Source organism: Octopus sinensis, linkage group LG6 (genome assembly GCF_006345805.1).
Source record: "Octopus sinensis linkage group LG6, ASM634580v1, whole genome shotgun sequence".
In the NCBI taxonomy this organism is placed as follows: Eukaryota; Metazoa; Mollusca; class Cephalopoda; order Octopoda; family Octopodidae; genus Octopus; species Octopus sinensis.
In genome coordinates this window covers 107,526,656-107,552,190 of record NC_043002.1, presented here as the reverse complement: position 1 = coordinate 107,552,190, position 25,535 = coordinate 107,526,656, and the positions used below count along the sequence as shown (strand labels likewise).

Genomic DNA, 25,535 nt, shown 5'->3' with positions numbered 1-25,535 from the left:
AGAAATAAGAATAAAAACAAAAAACAAAAAAAGAAATTGTGACGTGAGTTGTGGCGGTTAATTGGTGGATCTACAGCTGATGAGGTCTTATTGATTTTGCCGTTTTAACATAGAAAAAACAACAGCAATCGATGGGGAGAGAGAGAGAGAGAGAGAGAGAGAGAGAGAGTGAGTGAGAGAGAGTATTGATAGGAAAACAGTAGGATATGTGAGGGAAAGAAATGATAGCGGTCCTTGTGTGGACAAATTGCAAATATAAACTAGTTCAAAATGGTCGTCAATGGCGTGAGCTGCAGATGTGTAACGCATTGAAAAGGGGGCCATTCGTTGGCGCTGGATTGAGTCGTGTCTATGTTGTTGTTGCTAAACTGCAATGATTGAGCAGTAAGACTATCAACAGAGACGTTTTGTTCAAACAATGTATCCAAGACGACGCCATTAAACGTTTTCCTATCTCTCTCTTTTACTTGTTTCAGTCATTTGACTGCGGCCATGCTGGAGCACCACCTTTAGTCGAGCAAATCGACCCCGGGACTTATTCTTTGTAAGCCCAGTACTTATTCTATCGGTCCCTTTTGCCGAACCGCTAAGTGACGGGGACGTAAACACACCAGCATCGGTTGTCAAGCAATGCTAGGGGGACAAACACACACACATATACATATATATACGACGGGCTTCTTTCAGTTTCCGTCTACCAAATCCACTCACAAGGCATTGGTCGGCCCGGGCCTATAGCAGAAGACACTTGCCCAAGATGCCACGCAGTGGGACTGAACCCGGAACCATGTGGTTGGTTAGCAAGCTACTTACCACACAGCCACTCCTGCGCCTATATATTTAAAGAGCTAAAAATCTTTTCTACTCTAGGGATAAGGCCCGATATTTTTGGTGACGGGCGAGCAGTCGATTAGATCGACCCCAAGTATGCAACTGGTACTTAATTTATCGACCCCGAAAGGAGGAAAGGCAAAGTCGACCTCGGCAGAATTTGAACTCAGAACGTAACGGCAGACGAAATACCTATTTCTTTACTACCCACAAGGGGCAAAACACAGAGAGGACAAAAAAGGATAGACACACGGATTAAGTCGATTCCATCGACCCCAGTGCGTAACTGGTACTTAATTTATCGACCCCGAAAGGAGGAAAGGCAAAGTCGACCTCGGCAGAATTTGAACTCAGAACGTAACGGCAGACGAAATACCTATTTCTTTACTACCCACAAGGGGCAAAACACAGAGAGGACAAAAAAGGATAGACACACGGATTAAGTCGATTCCATCGACCCCAGTGCGTAACTGGTACTTAATTTATCGACCCCGAAAGGAGGAAAGGCAAAGTCGACCTCGGCAGAATTTGAACTCAGAACGTAACGGCAGACGAAATACCTATTTCTTTACTACCCACAAGGGGCAAAACACAGAGAGGACAAACAAGGATAGACACACGGATTAAGTCGATTCCATCGACCCCAGTGCGTAACTGGTACTTAATTTATCGACCCCGAAAGGAGGAAAGGCAAAGTCGACCTCGGCGGAATTTGAACTCAGAACGTAACGGTAGACGAAATACCTATTTCTTTACTACCCACAAGGGGCAAAACACAGAGAGGACAAAAAAGGATAGACACACGGATTAAGTCGATTACATCGACCCCAGTGCGTAACTGGTACTTAATTTATCGACTCCGAAAGGATGAAAGGCAATGTTGACCTCGGCGAAATTTGAACTCAGAACGCAGCGGCTGACAAAATACCGCTAAGCATTTCGCCCGGCGTGCTAACGTTTCTTATTTCTTTATTGCCCACAAAGGGCTAAACATAGAGGGGACAAACAAAGAGATTAAGTCGATTACATCGACCCCCAGTGCGTAACTGGCACTTAATTTATCGACCCCAAAAGGATGAAAGGCAAAGTCGACCTGTGCGGAATTTGAATCCAGAATGTAAAGACAGACGAAATACCGCTAAGCATTTCGCCCGGCGTGCTAACGACTCTGCCACTTCATCGCCTTTTAAAGAGCCAGAAATAGCAACCAAATTTCCCTCGATGTTCTCTTTTATCTCTTACTTTGTTTCAGTCGCCAGACTGCGGTCATGCTGGGGCACCGCCTTGAATGAATCGACAACAGTACTTTTTGTTTTAGCCTGATACTTATTTTATCGATTCACTAAGTTACGGGGAAATAAACATCAACACAGGTCATCAAGCAGTGGGGACGGGGGAACACATATACGACGAACTTCTTTCAGTTTCCAAACCTACTCACATGGCTTTGGTTAACCCGAGACAATAGAAGACACTTGCTCAAGGAGCCACGTGGCGGGACTGACCCCGGACCCATGTAGCCGGGAAGCAAGCTTTTCACTACACAACTACGTCTGCGCCCATTTATCTTATAATCATGAGTGAATGTGTGGTAAGCAGCTTGCTTACCAATCACATGGTTCAGGGTTCAGTCCCAGTGCGTGGCACCTTGGCGAAGTGTTTTCTACTATAGCCTCGGGCCGACCAAAGCCTTTTGAGTGGATTCGGTAGACGAAAACTGAATGAAACCCGTCGTATATATATGTATATGTTTATGTTTCTGTGTTCGTCACCCCTCCACCCATCGCTTGACAACCGATGCTGGTGTGTTTACGTCCCCGTAACTTAGTGGCTCGGCAGAAGAGACCGATAGAACCAGTAGTGGGCTTACAAAGAATAAGTCTTGGTATCGATTTGTTCAACCAAAGGCGGAGTTCCAGCATGGCCGCAGACAAATGACTAAAGCAAAAAAAGCAAATACAATATATGTGACTTCGAAGTTCCAACATCGTAGCCGTTGTTACACTGTGATACATGCGAATTCAATTTGTTTAAGTTGGTTTTTCTGGAGCTCCGTTGAATGATATAATTAGGTTGAATTCTGATGGAGAAATATTAAAAAATGTTTTATTGTTTATGGTTGGAGTTGTATTATTCGGTGAAGCGTGTAAAACTTTAAGATCAGGTGTATCTATTTCGGTGTGTCAGCTTCAGGGTGGGGTTGCTAGTATAGGTATTTGGTTATTGTTTGTTATAGGTTTCAAAGAAGTATGTGAAACGGTTGCTTGGTCAGTAGATGTCTAACTGTGGGTTACTTGTTGTAATTTGAATACTATTTATTCTAAACAGGAGTCACTAGATGAAAAGAAAGTATCAAAACGAGCCATGGAGGTAACTTCTGTGGTCACTCGACATGCTAGAACTAGTAGATAAATCTTTGTCAAATCATATTTTACTGCTCAGATTCAGACTGAAGCCGGAGCTACATGGGTACATAAAATGATGACTGTCACCGCTACAGACTTTTGAACCACTAAACGTGATGGCAGATGGATGGATGGAAGCAATCCGTCGGTTACGACGACGAGGGTTCCGGTTGATCCGAATCAACGGAGCAGCCTGCTCGTGAAATTAACGTGTAAGTGGCTGAGCACTCCACAGACACGTGTACCCTTAACGTAGTTCTCGGGGATATTCAGCGTGACACAGAGTGACAAGGCCGGCCCTTTGAAATACAGGTACAACAGAAACAGGAAGAGAGAAAGTTGTGGTGAAAGAGCACAGCAGGGATCACCACCATCCCCTGCCGGAGCCTCGTGGAGCTTTAGATGTTTTCGCTCAATAAACACTCACAACGCCCGCTCTAGGAATCGAAACCGCGAGTCTGCTGCCCTAACCACTGGGCCATTGCGCCTCCACAAATGGCAGATAGCAAATACAACAGCAATGAAAGCATTACTGAAATATTAATCTGCGAGGATGCCAGTCTCCCACTAATAAGAAATGTTATCACAGGACAAATACTACAACTGGCCTGTCGATGGTCTTTATACATTGAGACATGAATGACTATTTCAATTAATCAGCGCCTCAATTGCGTATGCTGGATTTTTATTCAGCCAGGCCTTTATTCGCAACATCAGTGGGTGTTCTAATTGTTCGTTCCTATATCAGAGACGATGGATTTTCGTTCGAACATGTGGCTGGCAGCAAGTAGGCGCCATTGAAAAAGGTCCTCCAAAAGGCTGAAATGCATCTGGCCCCTGCCTGAGGCGAACTTTCATCTCTCCCACGTCTATAAAAGATATTATATCAGGTCAAATACCGCAGTGACTGACCAATTAACAGGGTACATACCTTACGTGTGAAACACAGACGGCCATTATAAGAAGTCTTGTTCATGAATATTGTACATTGATAATATTATTATATATTCTTTTTACATTCTGAGTTCAAATTCCGCCGAGGTCGACTTTGCCTGTCATCCTTTCGGGGTCGATTAAATAAGTACCAGTAACGCACTGGGGGGTCGATATAATCGACTTAATCCGTTTGTCTGTCCTTTCGAGGGTCGACCTAAACGACTGACCCCCACCAAAGAAATTTCGGTTTTCATTTCTTTAAGAAAATATATATATGACGTATTAAAAGTGACATTAAATCAATTTTGAATTTCTCCGGGATAAATACAGATTCCCCATTCCTTCCATTAATATATATATATATATATATATATATAGAGAGAGAGAGAGAGATTGAAATGACGGCGATAAATTGTAGCCGAAATGTAAGAAAATCTTTGACTGCGATTCTTGTCCAACTTCCTACAAAGCAGCAGATACCAAGGTTGTCTAATTTACATAGCGAAATTCGGGATCGAGAATGAAGGAAAATTGGCCAAGCACCGATTATACAAAAAGCCAAAATTGAATGAGATGACAGATTAACTAATTCCAAATAATAATGCTTTCTAATATATACACAAGAGCAGCAATTTTGAAGGAGAGGGAGGAAGACAATTGCATTGACTTTGCCTTTCGGGTAGATAAAATAAGTCCCAGTTTAGCACTTGGGGGTCGATGTAATCAACTTAATTCCTTCCTCCAAATGGCTGACCCTTTGCCAAAATTAGGGAGAGTAAAATTGCTGAATGAGCGTCTGACAAAATGGTCGGCGGCATTTCTTCCGGCTCTCTTACGTTCAAATGCCGTCGATTTCAGCACGACGTGTATTTATAGTGAATGTATATTGTAATGACGATTTAAAGTCTATTCTCAGCATATTGGCATAAAAATATTTTTTCTTTTGCCCTTGTTTATAAATTTCACCTTTAAAGATATTTTAATATACTGCCACTTTTGATGAAAGTTTATCCTATATTAGTAGTGTATATATATATATATATATAAAACAATACTGGGAGGATAAGAAACGGAACGAAGCGACGAATCGAACGAACCCGACGCGAAGCGCTGTCAGACAATAGTGTAATAAATAAGATATATGCATACATACAAACGTACATATATGTTTGCATATATATTTTATTTATTACACTATATATATATATACATATAAAGGATAAAATGGTTAAAAATTTTATCAGTGGTCAGCATAAAAAAATATAGACCTATGATTATATAAACTGATAATTCCTAAATTGAAAATTATTTGAAAATGATCCTTGGTTTACCATCCCAGTAAGAAGTCCAGACGATTGTTTTAGCTGGTATGTCACATGTATTGAGAAGAGCATTGTCACTGTGAGAACGATAAATTTCCATGTAAAATATTTTATTTCATTTTAGATAACTTTATTTCGTTTTGTAAATGAACAATCTGATGGGTTTATTTTAATGACCTTTCAATATATACAGGGAGTTTTTTTTGCCCTATGTGTGAAGAGGATACTCGGCAAGAAATAGAAAGAAAATTGAAGGAAAGAAAACTTATAACAGTTTTTCGTTCAGTATAAAAACAGCTCCAGGATGAAAAGTAGCTTTTTTTTTCTTCCCTACTTGAAATTGGTTTACAGTTTTTCATAGTAACCCGACTGCAAAAAAAAAGAAAAAAAAAAAAGAGGGCAAGGCTGCTTCGTATTCCTTTGTCATTAAGGTACCTAACTGGCAGAATCGGTCAAAGTGCTCAGTAGTATTTCTAATGACTCTTCTCGGGATGAATAGAGTACCAGTTGCATACTGGTGTCGACTTGCCCACCCTCTCCTCAAAACCGCTGGCCTTGCGCCAAAATTTGAAAATTATAATTTAAAAAGCAGTTCAGACTTCTGAATGAAAATTGATCTTAGAATTCAACTTGGACGGAATTGTAAATATTAGTATCAAAAATGGACAAATGTTTAATAACTAATATAAAATGAAGAGCGCACGCGCAGACAAATATAGTAGATAAAGTCAAAGGTTACTTCCGTTTCCTCTAATGTGTTACTTTATAAAACATTAAAATCTGCACAATCAAAATCTAGCTTTCATTAACCCCGACAATATCAAATGATAACAGTCGATGAAAGGAAGGCAGCTGTCTATTACAGTTCATGATAACCGTAGTATTGATGACATCAAACTCCGCCTTACATCAGAGATCAAAGCAATGAAGGGAGTTTTAAGGTTGTTGGAATGTCTTCATCCGACGTCATCAAACTTCGGTTGATAATGGAGGTAACAACACGCCGTTTATTCAGAGGAGGTCCAGATACACACACACATTTTCAACACCGCATCGTAACGGGGGAGAGAAGGAAAAACAAAGCAGTTGTAGACCGTTCAATAAATATTTTGATTCCTTATTTTCAAACGAGGGGACAAACAGAGATTAAGTCGATTACATCGACCCCAGTGCGTAACTGGTACTTAATTTATCGACCCCAAAAGGATGAAAGGCAAAGTCGACCTGGGCCGAATTTGAACCTAGAATGTAAAGACAGACGAAATACCGCTAAGCGTTTCGCCCGGCGTGCTAATGACTGCCACTTCACCGCCTTTTAAAGAGCCAGAAATAGCAACCAAATTTCGTCATAAATCTCAGAGGAGGAACTCTGAACTGGAAAAAGATGTAGTGTAAGTGCGCGCGTGATAAAGCACCACGGTATAGAAGTAATCACGAATTAAACAGACCTCATTACTGGAGAAAAAGAGAAACCTTTGCTGCTTTAGACAATCTTGCTAGAGGTTATTCAGTTAAGTTTGAAAGACGTCCCGGTTAGTATTGTTTGGTAACTATTAACAAGTTGTCAAACAGGTGGTCGAGAAACCAAGGTTAATATCATTAATGGCCGAGGGGACAAGTAAAATATGGTAAAGACTGTCTGACAATGATGGGAAATAGAAGCTCTAAGATTGCCGTTATTCTTAGCGCCGCCTCGACTGGCTTCCGTGCCGGTGGCACATAAAATACACCAATCCGACCGTGGCCGTTGCCAGCCTCGCCTGGCACCTGTGCAGGTGGCACGTAAAAAGCACCCACTACACTCACGGAGTGGTTGGCGTTAGGAAGGGCATCCAGCCGTAGAAACATTGCCAGATAAGACTGGAGCCTGGTGCAGCCTTCTGGCTTCACAGACCCCAGTTGAACCTTCCAACCCATGCTAGTATGGAGAACGGACGTTAAACGATGATGATGATGATGATGATTACAGTTATCGGACAACGGCCATGCTGGGGCACTACTTTCAGGACTGGGTTCGATGTGATTGACTAAACTTATTGGTCATTTTTTGCCGAATTAATCAACAAGGACCTAAGTCAACAACGATTGCCAAGCGTTGAGAGAAACTCGTATATTTAAAGTTATAGATTTGGGACGGTGTTTTTTTTAAAAAAAAGGACAACCAATCCAATGAACATTTAGCATATCAGGTTCTTCATCCAAAAATTCCGTAAAAGACATTGAAGAATACAACCTCTCGAAACAAAAAGTAAAATATTTAAAATGTATTCACTACAGATGTTTGTTTCGTTTATAATACTGGTCTTTAGTAAGGATTCCATGAATTAGGAAATGAAGTGAAATCAATCAAAGACTTCAAACAATTGGAAGAGAACTTGAAGACTCGCAATTCCAGTTTTCTTTTCGTCATAAATCTTGAAGGTGAAAAGTTGTTGAGTGCCATCTACTGAAGTAAATCTCAGGAACATGTATAAAGTCTTCCACATGAACGTAATCCGTAAAACTGCCTTAAAAATAATTCTGGAATACCTCACCAACTTCCATGATATGAACCAAGATTGGAATCAGATGAATTCCTCAGCTATTTCTGTGGAAAATATTTAAGCACCTGACCAAAATGGAATATAGTCAGATCGACGAGCTAACCAACAGGATTTCGTGAAACTAATCAATGCTTCAACACCACACGGTGACGGGTTCCAGATTATTACCATGTATAATTAAAAAGCCCTGAAATGTAATTTTCATCTCCCCAGCTACATATAACGAAAACAGATTTCACATTACAGCAATATTTTCAAGAACACAATGTTACAATGCTTCCATCGTGGAAACATTGATAGAGGATATGTAAAGTTTCAAAATGGCTTTGCTATGATGGTGACTAAAAAGAAAAAAAAAAATGAACACATACAAGCACGGTAACCATCAAGCAAAACTAAATGAATTTAGTTCTCGGTTTTCTACTTTGCAAACCAGTCTTGGTACAATTTGAAGTTGATGTACCAAGTACAAAGGCATTAAAAGTGGCGAGTTTTATGAACCATTGAAATAAGAATTTAATTGCAGTCAGTAACAATTCCATTAATAGTTCCAGGGATTAACAGGGAAGTACGAGATTTTGAAATGGAAGAAACCTGAAATGTCATCGGCAAAGAATATGGTCTGGGACTGAGAGCCTTTGAGATAAACTTTTAGATATGTAAAAGGTGTGCAGAACACGGCATGAGTTCCTACTAAAAATAATGGTAAACTCCTAAATCACAACCTACCAAAGTTGGTGCTAAACAATGTCGGGGTCGATTAAATAAGTACCAGTTACGCACTGTGGTCGATATAATCGATTTAATCCATTTGACTGTCCTTGTTTGTCCTCTCTGTGTTTAGCCCCTTGTGGGTAGTAAAGAAATAGGTATTTCGTTTGCCGTTACGTTCTGAGTTCAAATTCCGCCGTGGTCGACTTTGCCTTTCATCCTTTCGGAGTCGATTAAATAAGAACCAGTTAATCACTGGGGTCGATATAATCGATTTAATCTCCTTGTTTATTCTCTTTATGTTTCGCTCCCTCTGGGCAATAACGAAATTATATGGACATGTTACAACTGTGGCTCTTCAATCAAACAAACTGCCATGAAGGACACAGCTGTGACTCACTGACTGATGAAACAAGATGTGAGCATATTTTTTTGTTAAATTGACCCCTCTAACTCCATTCCCCATGCAGAGAGACCTCGGCAAATATTCACACTTACGAGGAGACGTGATTTTCAGCGAAAACCCATCAAGTTATTGGGTTATTAAGTCAATCAACTTTACTTCCAACTAAAATAATATATGTGAGAGCTTCAGGTGGCAAGGATTTGGTTTATACAAGGGAATATATCAAACTGAACTACCCCTCCCCCCAAATGACTGGTCCCATTATTTGGTGCTAAATTAGTTATATTCCCAAATAAGCTTAAAGGAGAGTAACAGAAAAAAATCCAGTAACATTTAAATAAAATTAGCCAAGAACTGACAAATAAATGTGAGAGTTCTATCTTGGGTTAAATTGTAAAAGGCAGAAATGGTGTGGAGGAATAACAGATCTTCAGAACAGTATATATCTAACTAGTAAAATTAAAATTTAAAGAAGTTTGCCATTTTAAATTTCAGCAAACCTCCTATTTTGGAAAAATTCCGTAACTGAAGTAAATGAGAATGTATTTCAATAAAAAATAAATTAAGAGAAACCAGGATTCTGAAAGAAAAAAAAACCTTTTTGGAGGAAACATGTTGAAAAGAAAGCATAACATGCACAGGTTATACATATATACACACACACACAGATATATAAGCACAATAGCAGGAAGCTAACCAAAGAGGATGAATTCTGTAATTGAAAAAATAGCTGGCTTGTGACCTTTATTCATGTTGATTGATATATGACAACATGACATATATATATACATATCTTGATAAATATACAATATGTACAAAATAACATCACAGACATATACTGCTACAAAGCATGTTTCCATGGCTGTCTGCCTCCATGCTTTTGGGAGGGGGGGGAAGGAAAGGGGGAAGGGAATTTTGTATGGTTTTCGTTTTTTTTTTTGGTGTTTGTTTTTCATTATATATATACTCTACATTACAGCTAAGGCCTGCGTTCAGCAACACTGGGGGGGTGGGGGAAATGTTCTGTAGGGGTTGCTGGGTTGGGCCTCATAACTTGATTAATATTCTCCCCTTAACCCGCTCTCCTGCCTGCCAACTGAAATGGAATGGTAAATGATACATAACTTGTTTGTTGTTGATGAAAAGTTCCTGGGATAAAAAAAAAAAAAAAAAATACTACACTTCCGAAATTCAAGAGTCACCGGTCAACGCTGGTGTACCATAAAGTCCAGGGAGGGTTTGGCTTCTCATTAATTGTGAAGCTAAATGTATGTTGCACACACCCCCACATACACACCCGATCATTGTAGGTGTGTGGGGTGTCCGTGTCCAGAATGTGTGTGTAGTTGGTTGTACATTTTGTAGAGAGTCAGCCAATAGGGCGGGGACCAAAAAAAAAAAACCCCAAAAAATATTGCTAAAAGAATGAGGCGATGAATAATTATCTAAGTTTGTCTTTGTATGAAGAACATCAGTTCAGAGGGTGGTCAGTAAAGAGGAGACAGGGAAGAGGAGGAGGATAAAGACTAAAAGAAAGGAGTAAAAAAAAAATTAAAGTTGAGACCCTGGGTGATGTTTGAAGTGAACAGCATAAACCAATTCCTTTGATCATGGTTTTTACAGTTCTAGGAAAAAAAATAAAAAAATAAAAAAACAAAAATAGAGAGAAGAGAGAGAAGAGCAATCTCTCTGCTAAATTAGAAACAGTTAATTGCACTTTTAGATTGAAAATAAAGTTTCAAATGAGAAAAGTGCCAATGAATTGTTATATTTTTTTTTTGCTGTTAGACTCGTTATTTGTGGAGGTTTAAAGGAATCAATACCAGATTTCATTGAGTTTGATTGATTGATTGGGTTTGTGTCTGTTTAGTTTCTTTTTCTTTTTTTTTTTTAAAGTTTCATTTTTTTTTTTCTCCTTTTAGAAACCAGATTGGGAATTCTTTATTGAAAGAAGGACGGTGGTAAAACGGCTTTTTTTGTTTTTTGTTTTGTTTTGTTTTAAATCCCAACAGCACTTTGTTTGTTGTTGGAGAAATACACCACGACAGTAAAGTTACCAATTTTGGTGTTAAGCAAGTAAGCAATCCAGAATTTATTACCAGTTGTGGTGGTGGTCTCCTTTGTGAAATATGTACAGCACAGTTTAATTTTTATTTTTTTGTTGTTTTGTATTTTTTTGTTTTGTTTCAACTAACAGAAAGGTGGGAGGAGATAATATAAACAATAAATTAAATAAATTAAGATTTGTCTTTTTGTTTTGTTGGTTGTTTAAACTTTAGCAATACTGAACAATTTCTTACCCCATTTAATTAAATTTGGTTTCTTCTTTTTTTGTTTTTGTTTTTCATTGATATGGAAAGCTTAACATTTGCAACAATTACATAAAAGTGTGTGTGTGATGTACATGTGTAAGAGTGTGTGTGTGTGTGTGTGCTTTCTTTAAGAACCAAGCCTGAGCAACAAAACAAGGATTCTCTTTTAATAAGGTTTCAGTTAATTTTTTTTGTTTTAAACTTAAAACTAAAGGCAAAATAATTTACTAATGTATATTAAAACAATATATATATATATAATGGAAAAAAAAAAAAAAAAAAAATGTTTTTATATGTGTATATATAAAAACACAGTATCCCAAGTATTCCATCCCAAATTTCTGGGTCTTCCAACACCTGAAGAAATTTCTTCCGATTCTCATCACTCTTACTTTGTGATGTATCTTAGCAAGACATGCTTTCTCAATTCTTACATGGATGTTGAAGATTCCATGAATTAGAGGTACAGGGGAAATATAAAAAAAAGATTCCATGAATTAGAAGGGGCAGGGGAAATATAAAAAAAAAAAAAAAAAGGTAAAGGAGGGAGAGTTGTACCAGTCTTAGTCAATCATTGTAGCTTTTGTACTTCTTTTATGGTCTAGCAGGCAGAGACAAAGGAATGTGACAAAATGCCCATCCTGTTTGTGCTCAACTTAGGGTAGGTCAACAAGGACATCCTGGAATTAGCTGGGGAGTGGCTCTGTCTTAGAGGCTCTTCTTCCAGCAGCTTTATTACTGTGTAGCCAAGATGGGTGGAGAGAAGAAAGAAATTTCAAAAAAAAAAAAGGGGGGTGGGATTTAACTATCTTCTCTTTTTGTACACTCATCTGGCAGTGCAGTGTTAACACAAGGTTACCTACCTCTCTCGCAGAGGGGGGGAAGTGTACATGTGTGTATGTTATGTAGGCGTGTGTATGTATGTATGTGTGTGTGTGTGTGCATTCCACACCCACCAGGCAACTCTTATCCACTCCGTTCACTAACAGAGAAGACAGGTGTAAAATAATCTCTTACAAAAATACAATTCAGAGAAATAGCCACAGAAAAAAATGCCTTTTCTGTGAAAAATAAAAAAAAAAATAAATTAAAAAAAATAAATAAAAAGGCACTTAGATTATATCTGTTTTGCTATTCTGAACAACATGTTATGATGTTGCTATTGCAGGAGAGAGAAAGAAAAAACAGAAAAGGGGATTATTCAGACTTCTGTAGCCGAAACATGTTGATAGTCCAAGTTATTTTTCAAGTGCCTCTGTGCTTGCTCATGTTTTAATAAAGCATCTGTAATGTCTCGGTTTGTTGGTTTTTCTATATCAACTTGAATTTTGCATTCCCTGCAACAAACAAAAAGAGAATTTATGAAAATAAAGTGTTTCACTTACACAACAGTTCTAAATAAAATAAAATTTAATACACAAATACGTCATCCATGTGGTATATATATATAAAACAAGAATCCAAACGATGTACCTACTCAGGTTCTATTCTAGAAGTAGGGGTTATACTCGAGACTAATTAAGATTCTGGTAACTCCTGCTCAGTAAGTTAACCCTTTAGCATTTAAACCGGCCAAATCCAGCCAAAAGTATTCAGCCTGTTTTATGTTCAAACTGACCAGATCTGGTCTCTCACACCAACCCTACAATATTGTTTTAAAAATTAACTGCTACCTCATCAAATTCTCATAGTTACAAGATAATGCATGATTAGTTCAAAACAGTATGGAGGAAAAAGCATTAATTTTAGCAGAATAATGTGAACACTAAAGGGTTAAAAGATTTCTAGAGTTGATGCTCTCAGGGGCAAATCATTTTAGGATTGAAATGTCACCTCAAATTGTAATTAACATAATTTTGTCAAGATTAGGAAAACCCGAAAGCCTTGATGCAGAGTTTTTCTCAACTCACCAATCCATTTTTTTTTTTGTGAAAAAGATTTACCAATGAGACAGAAGGATCTTAGACCGGATCCTTTTGTTTGCAACAGATTGACAGATACCTGCAGTTTCGCACCACCTAGCCAAGGGGTAGGTGGTGCTAAATTGATGACTAAGTCTACCATGCAATAAACAAATGCTGTTGATTATATGTATACCCCCATCCACACACACAAATCATTCTGATAACCTAAGTGTCCTGTTATTTAGAAATAAGTCTTATGTCAATTTTACTCAATGGAAATGCTACTTCACAATATCTTGTTTGTATTTTGCCTTTCTCCTGTCCCAGCATTCAGCTCTTGCAGTCATTATAGTTACTGATACTAGTTGACCTGAGGACTAGTTAATCCATATGTCCAGGTCTTCCTTGACAAAGCTAAACTCATCATTTAGTCCCTGCTTAGCCCTGATTGCTTACACCTTTAATCTAAGTCCCAGATTATATTAAGATGGTAGAATGGGATTTTAAGATTCAGTAGCATTGAGAAGACCAAATACATCACTGGTCACATTATATAACAGAAATCCAGGAATTAAAAGACATTTGTAAAGTTAAAGCTTTATCTTGAAGCAATATTAAATTCTAATAGCGGTACTGGGACCAGGATTGTAAAGTCAGGTTGGCCAGTATTGGAGTGCATAATATCACTTGTCCACTACTTCTTACAGAAACATATGGTTGAAGCTGCTCTGAGAAATATGAAATAAGAACCAAAGAAAGGCTAGGAAAATATATTTATAAGCTCTAGAAGTCACTCCATAATTGCCCACGGGCATATGGCGTAGTGGTTAAGAGCACAGGCTACTAACCCCCAAGATTCTGAGTTCGGTTCCAAGCAGTGACCTGAATAATAACATCGAAAAATACCTTAGAAATGTGAACCTAGGTTTGAAATTTCCCCAGGACACTTGATAAAGGCTGGAGGAAATATCAGCCGAAATGTTGTGTTAACAAACAAGATGAGGACAAATATCCATCAAATGTAAATAATGTAAAGAACCAAATCATTGAGGACGGACTGTCAACTACAACAAGCTGGTGTATCCTGCCCTCCTCTACAAGATGAGGGGGACTAGGTAGGACTAAGCATCAGCTCTCAAAAGAATTCAAGGGAAGAAATTAAAGGAGGATACAGAGTCATCGATGAATAATAACATCATGGTTGTTTAGCATTAATCTGATTAAGGTATTTCCAGCTGAGACCATCTGGTATGTTTTCCCCATGACAGTATATCTAGGGACCATAGGATACAAAAAGTATTTTGAAGATGGTAGTGTGTACTTTAAGGAAGATTTGGCTGCCATTTCTAAACAATTGAGTAACCATACAGAAGTGTCTAAGTTTTTAATTCTAATGGATGCATTATTATTATTATTATATTATTACTACTAGTACTAAGTTCAAAAGCTGCTGAGGTGGACTTTGCCTTTCATCTTTTCAGTGCCAATAAATAAAGTACCAGTTGAGAAATGGGGTCAGAATAATCACCTAGACCCCTCCCATCAAAATTTCAGGCCTTGTGCCTAAAGCAGAAACGATTAGTCAATTCAGCTAAAACTAATGCTAATTAAAAGAAAAATCAAACAGTAATTGATTTAAGAGTTAACAAAATATTGGTTAACAAAATTGCGAGTATGCAGATGCAGATAGGGTGTGGTTATGTTTGTGTGTGTGTATATAATCTTTTATTTGTTTCAGTCATTTGAGTGTGGCCATGCTGGAGCACCACCTTTAGTCGAACAAATTGGTCCCAGGACTTATTCTTTGTCAGTCTAGTACTTATTCTATCGGTCTCTTGCCAAGCCGCTAAGTTATAGGGACGTAGACACACCAACATTGGTTGTCAAGCAATGGTAAGGGGATAAACACACACACACTACAGGCTTCTTCCAGTTTCCATCAACCAAATCCACTCACAAGGCTTTGGTCAGCCTGAGGCTATAGAAGACCCTTGCCCAAAGTGCCACACAGAACCGTGTATGTATATGTGTGTGTGTGAGTGAGTGTATATATAATCACACATTTTTTCAATACAATCCAAAGAAAGTAAGGAATGGCTTTTTCCTTTTTTCAATTGTCTTATAATCTGTCAGAGAATAAGGTTTTTATGAGCCAGCAAATATGATAGTTGTATTAAGCAGGGACATGAAACTTTGTCCTTGTAGTCCTTGGTAGACTACCAGGAAAAAATATAGGACAAGATGGTCACAGTTGGAATGCCTTTTATTATAGGTTTGCTCAATCAGGTCTAGCCTGGAATTAAACAAAGCTCCAGAGAGTCAAGACTTATGTAACAGTGTTTAGTGCAGAATGAATGGAAAGGAGTTTGGGGCCAAGGCGGTAAAAGTGAAATGAGGAAGGGTTACACAAACAGGGAGTTGGTGTGTAATTAAGTTAGCCCTCATTGAGACCATCAAAATAATGTCAACATCGTTAACTATTAAATTCTGAATTCATTAACAAGTTTTTTATTTTAGATATTTATGGTTTTAATGCGTGCCCTGATGTCAAGGGTATTTCTGTACCCCCATACTCAGATGGAATGCCATCACACATGCTAGTTAACCCATAACTGGGATCATGCCTAACTGCGAGTATGCAGATGCAGATAGGGTGTGGTTATGTTTGTGTGTGTATTTTATTTGTTTCAGTCATTTGACTGTGGCCATGCTGGAGCACCACCTTTAGTCGAACAAATTGACCCCAGGACATTCTTTGTCAGTCTAGTACTTATTCTATCGGTCTCTTGCCAAGCCGCTAAGTTATAGAGACGTAGACACACCAACATTGGTAGTCAAGCAATGGTAAGGGGATAAACACACACACAGACACATAACAGGTGCTACAACTGTGTTAGAGTAGATATAGGAATAGGGGCCAATGATGTCCAGAGGTCTCTTTAGGGTGACGTGCAGACCTAACCAGTCACAAGTTACATCTCGCCAGTCACATATACCTCAAACCATGGAGCTCTGCAAATGGGGCCGAATAGTCATCTGGGAGGTCATATATTGAAAGTCAGAAATGACATTGACAACAAGGAATCACAGTGAGATGGCAATCACCTGTGAAGCTGGAGTAATCATAGATATGAGGCAAGACACATTAAGGAATTTTATTAAATTTACTCATCTCATGATATATATTTGGTATTTCACTCACAGAACTGAGAATGTGTAATAAACTGACAGTAAAATGTTATCAAAGTATTTACTACGTGTGGAATGGTAAACGAATCAGCAAGACGATAAAAATAGATTTCTTTTTCAAGAATTAAAATAGAAAAAGTTTTTCATTTTTTTTTTTTTTTCCTTGTAAGAGTGCCACAAGCTATGAGTGGAAGAAATGCTGCTAAAAGAATGATTGAATAACAACAAGAACATAGTAGTTTCCTCTACTAAACTTTCATGGAACCTCTGGATAGAGTAGAAAACCTCACATATTAAATTTCATTCATATTTAGCTGGAGTAGAACACGATACACGTTAAAAGGTTTAAACAGCGAGTCTATTCTTCACCACTATCAAAAGAAGTTGTACAAATCTGCTGAAAGGATTGCATAAAACGAATTAATCAACTGCTTACCTTTTGCATTTTAGCGGTGGAGATTTTAAAGTAGGGCAACTAGTAGGGAAGCCCAGCTTGTTAGTAATAAAAAATATTTTAAAAAGTAATATTACTAATCAATAAAGTCTAATTAGATGGAGAGTAGATAAGCTTGTGGGTGTCATTTAAATTCCTGTAACCAAAATAACCTATATTTGTTACACAGTAATATAAAATAGGTTATTGGTAGTTTCATAACTATGGCACTGAATACAAGCAATGTCGTAATTAAAAATAAACACTTAAGCTTTAAGCATTAAATGGTACAAATATTATGAACAGATTTCTCAAATCCCACCTCACATGGAAGTAAGGGCTTTTCATAGATAACTGACCTTATTATAAACAGCAACAAAATATTCCTCAAATCACAACCTTACTTTCTTACAAAAAACAAAAAAAGAAAAACACCCCCAGAAGGACATGTTAGATAATGTAAGTCCTAGATAACACTAAGTCCTGAGAAAAAAACAAGATGGTCACAGCTGGAATAACTTTGATCATAAGTCTACTCAATCAGGACTGACAACTTTGTGTGTGTGTGTGTGCGCGCACACATGGGCATGCGTGTGGGCATGTGTGAGTGTGTGCATGTGCATGCATGTCTGTGTGTGTGTGTGTTTGTAGGGCCCTCAGGTATGAACAGGTGTTGTAAGGTACTTTGAATAGGAAACTTTGTAAAACTTATTTCCAGACTGAAATTTAAATTTTCTTGGTTACCATAGTAACATTAAAAGTTATTTCTAATGAAAATAAAATGCAGAAGACCAACTTCCACGTGAACAATTATGGCCATGGAATAATTAAGGGTAGAGAGAGAGAGTGGCAGTAGGGAAATGCCTTTGTTCAAATTCGTTTGGTCAGCTTAGGACATTTAAAAAAAAATTTAATCGTTATAGGAGAGGTGGTAGCAGTAACATGAATATCACTGATGGTAAAGAGGATTTATTGATGACTTTTCTAAAAAAATGACATCAGTTGGTTACATCAGAGATCAATAATATAACCAAGTTATGATATTAATTTTTTGTCCTCTTTAAAATTGATTATCTCCAACACTATTGTCATCCAGACACTACACTAGCAACTAATATTTATTTACCAGTTCTGAGGTTCCAGAATATTTGCACGCCAGCCCAGGTTTCAGAATTTTTTGAATTGCATTTCAAGTACAAGTTCATTTAGGATCGTAAAAGGGAGAGTTTGCAACTAGGGAGGAACAAATATCACAACAGAATGTGTTTGAAAGCAGGAGTTTATCAATTGTCATGAAAATTCCCCTGCCACACACAAGACAGGCTCCCATGCTTTTCCCTGGGGTCATCCAGTAAGAGAAAACTTCCCATGACACTGTGCAATGGAATCAAAACCACACTCGGTATATCTAACAATAACCCTGTAACCTTCATCAGAAAATTTATTTTATCACAACCACATAATGCTGACGAGTTACTAAAATCAGGTCCCAAACTATGTGCTTAATGTTAATAAACTGTTGCTTATTGAAAAGGCCCTGCTTGAAGGTGATAACAATAAGCAACATCCACTATGAAAAAAAGCATGTATGCACACACAAACTGAATGACTTGAACTCTGAATTAAAGGGCCATCAGGACCCTATAGTAATGAAATACACTGAAGACTAAATATATTAAAAAGCAAACGTGTGGAATTTATCTTAACTTATTCCTCTCATAAAATCTTTGTGACAAAATTGAAATTAAAAAAAAGGTAAGAATTCTTATTAGTTATAAAAACAATTGGAATCAAAAATTTCTACCCTGACAATGTTAGGTACTGGTCCATTTGAAGTCAGTTTGAGGAATTCCAAGTAGTTGCACTGAACTAGGAAGGGAGTTTACCATTTTAATCAATGGCTTTAAGATGCAAATGGAAGCACAGGAGGAATCTGACATGGTATGTGGTGCCAATGCATGTGTATTTTGGTTTGTGGTGTGAACATAAACTATATTAGCAGTGCTTGTGAGAGTTGTAGAGAACACGAGGAGAGAGAGAGAGAGAAGGGGTGGTGGCAAACAGCCGGATATGTATTTACACATATATACCAACCCATGCTAGCATGGCAAACAGACGTTACATGATGAAAGAGAGAGGTTTGGATGGAAAGACTGTGTAGCAAGCAGTAACATATGAGAGAAAATCTAATTAGGTCTAATTACACAGAAAAGTTTTATTTCGTCACGATCAAATTTGTTAGGAGGGTGAGGAAAATTAGCAGCTTACTCAAGCATCTCTTAACTTCCTGTTACATAATTTACAGCAGCAGGCCATTAGAAAGATAACGAAGAGATTTTTACATTGCAAGAAAATGGAAAAAACACCTGGTAAAATGCTGATCATGGAAATCATAACTATCCATTTCAAGACCCCTTGAGTGGGGTGCGATTATATTACTACCAAAAATAGAAAGCTGAGATAAAGGATCTTGATTTTGGAAAAGTTTTCGAAGGTTCTTTATGTAAAATTTAAGGCTTTTAATTACAAATATGAACATTTTAAAAATAAGATTTTTATATCATAAAACCACAAGTGGCGTGAGGGGACTCGTCAAAAAGTTGCAAAGAAGTTCTGATCAAATAAAAAAAAACTGTCCTTTAAAATGTCAGTTTCACACATGCACACACACACTCACTCAAGATTAACTTATTTGCTGGGAGATGGAGTGAATATGGAAGAGCAAAATGTTCTGTGTTAGATTAGCCTGGATTATTAGACACACACTGACAATTTCCAAATCACTAGTTTCTTAAGAGTCGAGTCAATGAGAGATCCTCTAACATTAGCACTAGACACACTAGAAACAGTAGCCAAATTTCCTTCGAGTCATCATTTACCATTTTCTAGGAAAGCATTAGGTAATGTAGTCTAACTTCAGCCCTCACCATATTAGTGTTTTCAACGTAGAAAACAGCGGAATGGTTGATGGTTGAAATGCTTTTGGTCACTACAAGAAACCTGTAAGAAGTGTTATTTACTTACAAACATACACGACTCCTAAAATGAATCAAAAGTCTCTGGCGAGAGGAGCAAAGCGGAGCTTTGAAATATGTTGTTTCAGATACACGATATGACTGATTTTCACAACCAACAACCATATATTCCAATCTATGGAGAGGATAAGCAATCAAATCCCTTTCAGGTTATTCTGACAATATTCCGATAGAGAGGCTTTCCTCTTTTTCATACGTGGGATTAAAACTGATTAAGAATATCTGTGTTTGTGTGTGTGTTGGTAGCTGACCATTTTGGTTTGGCCAATCACGGTCAGAATTCAAAAAGCTTATTTTTGTCCTGGTTGACACGTTCTGTTTGATGTCAAGAATCCCACTTCCAAGACAATTAAAGCTTCTAGCACAATCTCCTTGCATCTGACAGAAATTAAGATTTCTCCCAGACCACACATTTCTACCATTGCAATTTCGGTTGATTATACTCGAGATTGCTCCTATCTGGCCAGCCCCAAGGAAAAACTAAGCTAAGAGCATTAGATTCTTTGGAAGAATGTAAGCGAATGTAAACAAAAACAAGGACGGGAAAAAGGACAATGTTACACAAATACATAATAATAACAGGACATAAAAACAGGTGTCTTTCGACTAAGGCTGAATTAAATTTCTATCATGTCTAAAATTAAGTCTGTAGACGCTCCGAAAAGATTTCTTGGGGATTCAAACCCATTTCAAATTCAGAATTTACTTGGGATTTTAATATCGAAAAGTTTGCTTTTTCAAGTTGTTATTGTCAAGGAAATATAGAATCAAAAGTGAAACTAAGAGAAAATATCACTGAAAAACATCCAGGTGACCTGTTGTTACATTGGAAGGTAGTTGTGGAGGTGGTTGTGTACATGTGTATAAATATCTTTGCACGCGCGAAAGTCACTGTCAGGTTTTAGATTTTCTATTTTTATCCTCCTCCCACTACCACGACCAAATGTATTTTTAACAGAAGACTGGAATCTATTTTTCAGTCAATTCCCATCAAGAAGTCCTATTTTCAAAATCGTTCCAGTTATGACCATCAAATCATTTTTTCCAGAGTTGCTTCCTATTTCTAGCAAGTTGACTTACTTCACTGTGGCTTCCTCCTTGATTTGTCTTCCTTAGATGGATGTAAGATCAGGGGTTAAAATTTCAAACATAGGGGATAAGTAAATCCTTTTTTTTTGGGGGGGGGAAGGATTTTCTAATTCCCAAAGTTAAAAGTATCTTAGATTCAAAGTATCTGCTAATTACTGACTTCATAACTTAACAGGTAAGATGGTCCCTATATTCCAATTAGGTTCCAGAAACAACTATTATACAATAGACACCCCACCCACCAAGTAACTACAAGACAAAAGTATTTCATTGGGAATCACCGATTTAAATGCCTGAATCAAAATTTCCAAAGTCATTCAGGTTCTTGTGCATGCATGGAAGCATTGGGGTGTGACGTAATGTTCGGTAATATCTGATTTGTGATCTGTATCATTCCCTGATACCAATTTGAAAGAAACGATTTGTTACAGGTGTGTTAAAGGTGCGATTGGAAAGTTATATATTTCTGGGTAAAGATTTCTGTGCACATGTACAAAAATCAAGGCATACCAGATATAAAAAAAAAAAAAAAAAAACCTCCCCCGATTTCAATGGAAACTGGCACAGAATTGTTCTTGCTACTTCACCAATATCAAAGACTTGTATTCACAAAGCTGATTGGAAGATATGACAGGTTCACCTGTTTCCCCATTACCCCCACCACACAGTCATACTTTGTAAATATGAAATAGCAGCACTTTTCTCCCCAACTCCTCCTGACTGTGCCACACACCTTTCACAAAACCTTCCCTCCCTCCATTTCTAGTCAGAACTGCAACCTTCTTACTATTCATCATGTCCATCAGATGCTGACCTTCTCCCAAGGATCTCACAAATTCAGATAATGTGTGTTTCGACTTTCAATTTTAAAAAAAAGGGGACGTTTCCCTACCAACAAAACCAGCTCAACTGCAAACGGAAATCTAATCTACATAAAAGCAGACCCCCACTATTCAAAAAATAAGGATTGACAAATAACAGTCGATTAAAACCACTAAAAAGACAGGACAATCAAGTTAAGAAGCTTATGATCATTGGAACACCCCATCAGGGTTGACTTGAGACTAGATACTTCAAAGAAATTTCTTTACTGATGAAGCCACTTTAGTGTGTGTGTGATGTAAGCCAAAGTGTTAAATCCAAACAATGTGTAGTTAGCCTGTTGAAGAAACTCATTGAAAACATTGTCTTTTCCCCTCCCCTCCTTTGCTTTCCTTATTGTATTACAAAAGCATATGTTGCTCGTCAATAGTGAAATACTTTTCATACTTGCTCTAATAATGTTGTGTGTGTGTGTGAGAAGAAATGATTATGTTTACAGATAATTGCAGTGGAATGTGTGTAGTGAGGTGCAGAGTTTATTATCGAGGTTGGAAGTGAGAAAGGCCAGATTAAAATAAAATCCTTAGACCAAGTCCTTTGAGACCATAAATCAGATTATAAGGTCTCTCATTGAAGAAAAGGAATCTTTAGTCACTTGGGCCACTGGAAATAGCAGCCAAACTATATTCTATATTTTTTTTTGTAAGAAAAAAAAAGGGGAAAGAAAATAGATACTGTCGTGTTACCCTACAAGATGATTATGATCAAAGCTGAAAGGTTTTTGATTACAGGGTTACTTGAATGATTTGGGGTTAATAACAGGGAAGTCAGAATAAGGTTTATAAAAAAACTCAACTCCTCTGACAAATACTAAATATCCATCAAGGCCCACATCATCCTTACATAGTTTAATTTTCCCTGGGGAACACATTCAACTGCATCTGATGGCTAAGATCCAACTTGAAAGTTTGTGAATTTGGGGGACTATAGAGCTGTCCCTTGATCACCATTACACCTAGGTCTATTGTGGCAAAGACCTACAGAAACTGAAAAGGTTGGTTCCTAGACGTGTCACACAGACCTACCAATGTGTGAACAGGCCCTCATGCCATCCATGATCCAGTCCTGTGGTCTAAGGGCCTAAGGGGTTCTATACATCTAAGGGAAGCTTGAAAAAGCAGCAGACCAGCAGAGTAAAATGCAACAGGAGCAACACTGGTGTAGCTTCCATAAGAAACCTCCAGATTTGGGTCTGGAGGTCTACAGTCAGTGATACCTATAAAACAAGGGTGATAGGTTAAGAGAAAGGGGATGAGAAAGGAAGATGGTGGCGTTGTCCTGATAACCTGTTTTGGCCATCAAAGGCAGGTGCATTGTTCTTGAGCAAAACACTTCATTTCACATTGCCCCAGTCCACTCAGCTGGCAAAAAGGAGTAATCCTGTGATAGACAGGCATTCTGTCCAGAGTGGGGGAGATATATATGCCAGAGAATCAAGGAAACCGGTCTTACGCTCCTTACTGAGTGATGTGGACAAATATATACCAACTAAAATATCAACCCTAAATCAACATAGGCAGGAAAAAATGCAATACGGGTGGAGCAAATTTAAGATAGTGAATGTAGCGGGGAGGAAGGATTGGATAGAATGCAAAAGCTGAGAGTGGGGAAGGGGACAAGGATTACAGATGTTTGTCAAGTGGCTTTGGATGCAGGTGACACACAAGAATGGCAAACAGTTACAAGAGACCAAGAAATGAAATCCTCAAACAGAATATCCAAATAATGTGTGTGTGTGTGTGTGTGTGTGCGTGCATAAGGAACCAAAAATCAAGTACTCACCCTACACTATTTGGTATTGGTGTCAACATCTTTTTATTATAAGGTTTGTGATATGGTTCACCTGTAACATTCTGTCTTAGAATGTTAGTAGATTTTTCATGGTAAAACAGTTCCGAATTAAATCTATTAGAACATTCCAGTTCTTTGGTAAATTTATCAGATGAACTTGCTGAAGGATTTGTCATGAAAATATCAGTTTCCATGCATTTACTATTGATGCGATTTTGTTCAGTTTCCTTCTGCATGTTTTCTCGAAAATGGTGGCGCTGGTGCCGTAATAGCATTATAATAACAACAATGATAATCACAATAAGAGGTAAACCAGCTCCAAGACAAATGCTCAAACCAAGTTCTAATACAGACATGCTTGTGCTTTCCTGGCGATCACAGTGAAGGCCAGAAAAACCTGTTTGACAAATACATGAGTAACTTGATCCCAGATCATTGCAGGTGCTACCATTCTTACATGGATTGCTGGCACACTTAATATTCATGGTACAATCCTTCCCTGTAAATCCCGACGGACAATCACAGCGAAAATCGTTATTCAAATTAGTGCATGTACCTCCGTTTTTGCAAGGCTGAATAAGGCAATGATTGAGTTGAAGTGCACAAATGAAGCCAACATATCCTGGTTTACAGTGGCATTCAAAATCATTGACCTTGTCCTCACAGGTGCCTCCATTCAGGCAGGGTTGCTTTAAACAGTTGTCTTCGTCCACTTCACAAATTTTACCACTGTAGCCTGGTTCACAGACACAATGAAACCCATTCACATGATCAACACAACGACCTGAAAATGAAAGACAAAAAATATTCATAAACCAATTTAAATAGTCAAAAGAAAACGGTTTTTAAAAATAGTTGAATCATACACCCAACTTCATACACTAACGCAATCACAGCTCTACACACAAATTTGTAACATGAATTACTAATTACTTGATCTTAGAATGATGGTTTTCTATTTGTGGACATTTCTAGTAAACTTATGTAAATAATTCAATTTTCTTCTTATAGCACCACACCAAATCCACATCATTGACACTGGGGAAGATGAGACCATTGAGGAATTTTCTATGGCCTGTTGTATTCCTTTGCCTGTTTCCGAACAGGATAATTCCTCCAGTCTATTTAAACAATGGACAGACATGCTTTCACAGAGGACTACAAACAAATGACCTTGTAGGTAAGTATAGAGACAATAAGCTCACAATCAGTAAAGCAACTTGGACATGCTTCAGCTGTGAAATACAAACAAATGACACCTTTAGTACAAATGATGAAGATTTGCTTGCAGCCAGGAAAGAAATCAAAGAATCAGACCAGAAAATTTTTTTACCTTTATTTTGACATGGATTTGAAGCACACTCAATTATTTCAATTTCACAGTTGTGTCCAGTATACCCAGGTTGGCATTCACATAGATACCCATCATCAAAATTCTCACACCTGCCACCATTCTGACAGGGATGACCAGAACAATTATTGGCTTTTATCTCACAGTGCTTCCCGCCATAACCATCTTGACATTGGCATCGGAACTCTGCACCAGTTTGCTGGAAAAGCAAAAATGTCATTGTTATGCAAATCATGATTTTTCTAACTTCACTGGTATTTCATAAAAAAAGCACACACATACTCTACATTAAATGTTTGTCTTGTTTATTCTTTAGTCACCACCAGGTATCATATACATAGTCCCAAGCTACATTAGTAATAGAAAACTTTACCTAAACAGTGTAATAGCATACA

The 25,535-nt window shown here is 37.8% G+C and overlaps 1 protein-coding gene and 1 long non-coding RNA gene across 4 annotated transcripts in view; one reads left to right on the top strand and one right to left on the bottom strand.

Annotated features, from left to right (window-relative positions):
* The window catches only part of LOC118764015, a 10,946-nt gene extending 5,928 nt beyond the window's left edge, over positions 1-5,018 (top strand). The window contains exon 3 of the long non-coding RNA XR_004999795.1: positions 4,856-5,018. This is a non-coding gene — a long non-coding RNA (uncharacterized LOC118764015). The remainder of the gene's footprint in view (positions 1-4,855) is intronic.
* A 7,370-nt stretch (positions 5,019-12,388) lies between these two features.
* The window catches only part of LOC115213499 (delta-like protein D), a 159,550-nt gene continuing 146,403 nt past the window's right edge, over positions 12,389-25,535 (bottom strand). For all 3 annotated transcript variants that reach the window (XM_029782506.2, XM_036504198.1, XM_036504199.1), the window contains 3 exons: positions 25,123-25,339; positions 23,781-24,573; positions 12,389-12,803 (listed from right to left, as the gene is read on the bottom strand). In XM_029782506.2, the coding sequence (XP_029638366.1) occupies positions 12,668-12,803; positions 23,781-24,573; positions 25,123-25,339 (1,146 nt within the window). In that variant the 3' untranslated portion in view covers positions 12,389-12,667. The remainder of the gene's footprint in view (positions 12,804-23,780; positions 24,574-25,122; positions 25,340-25,535) is intronic.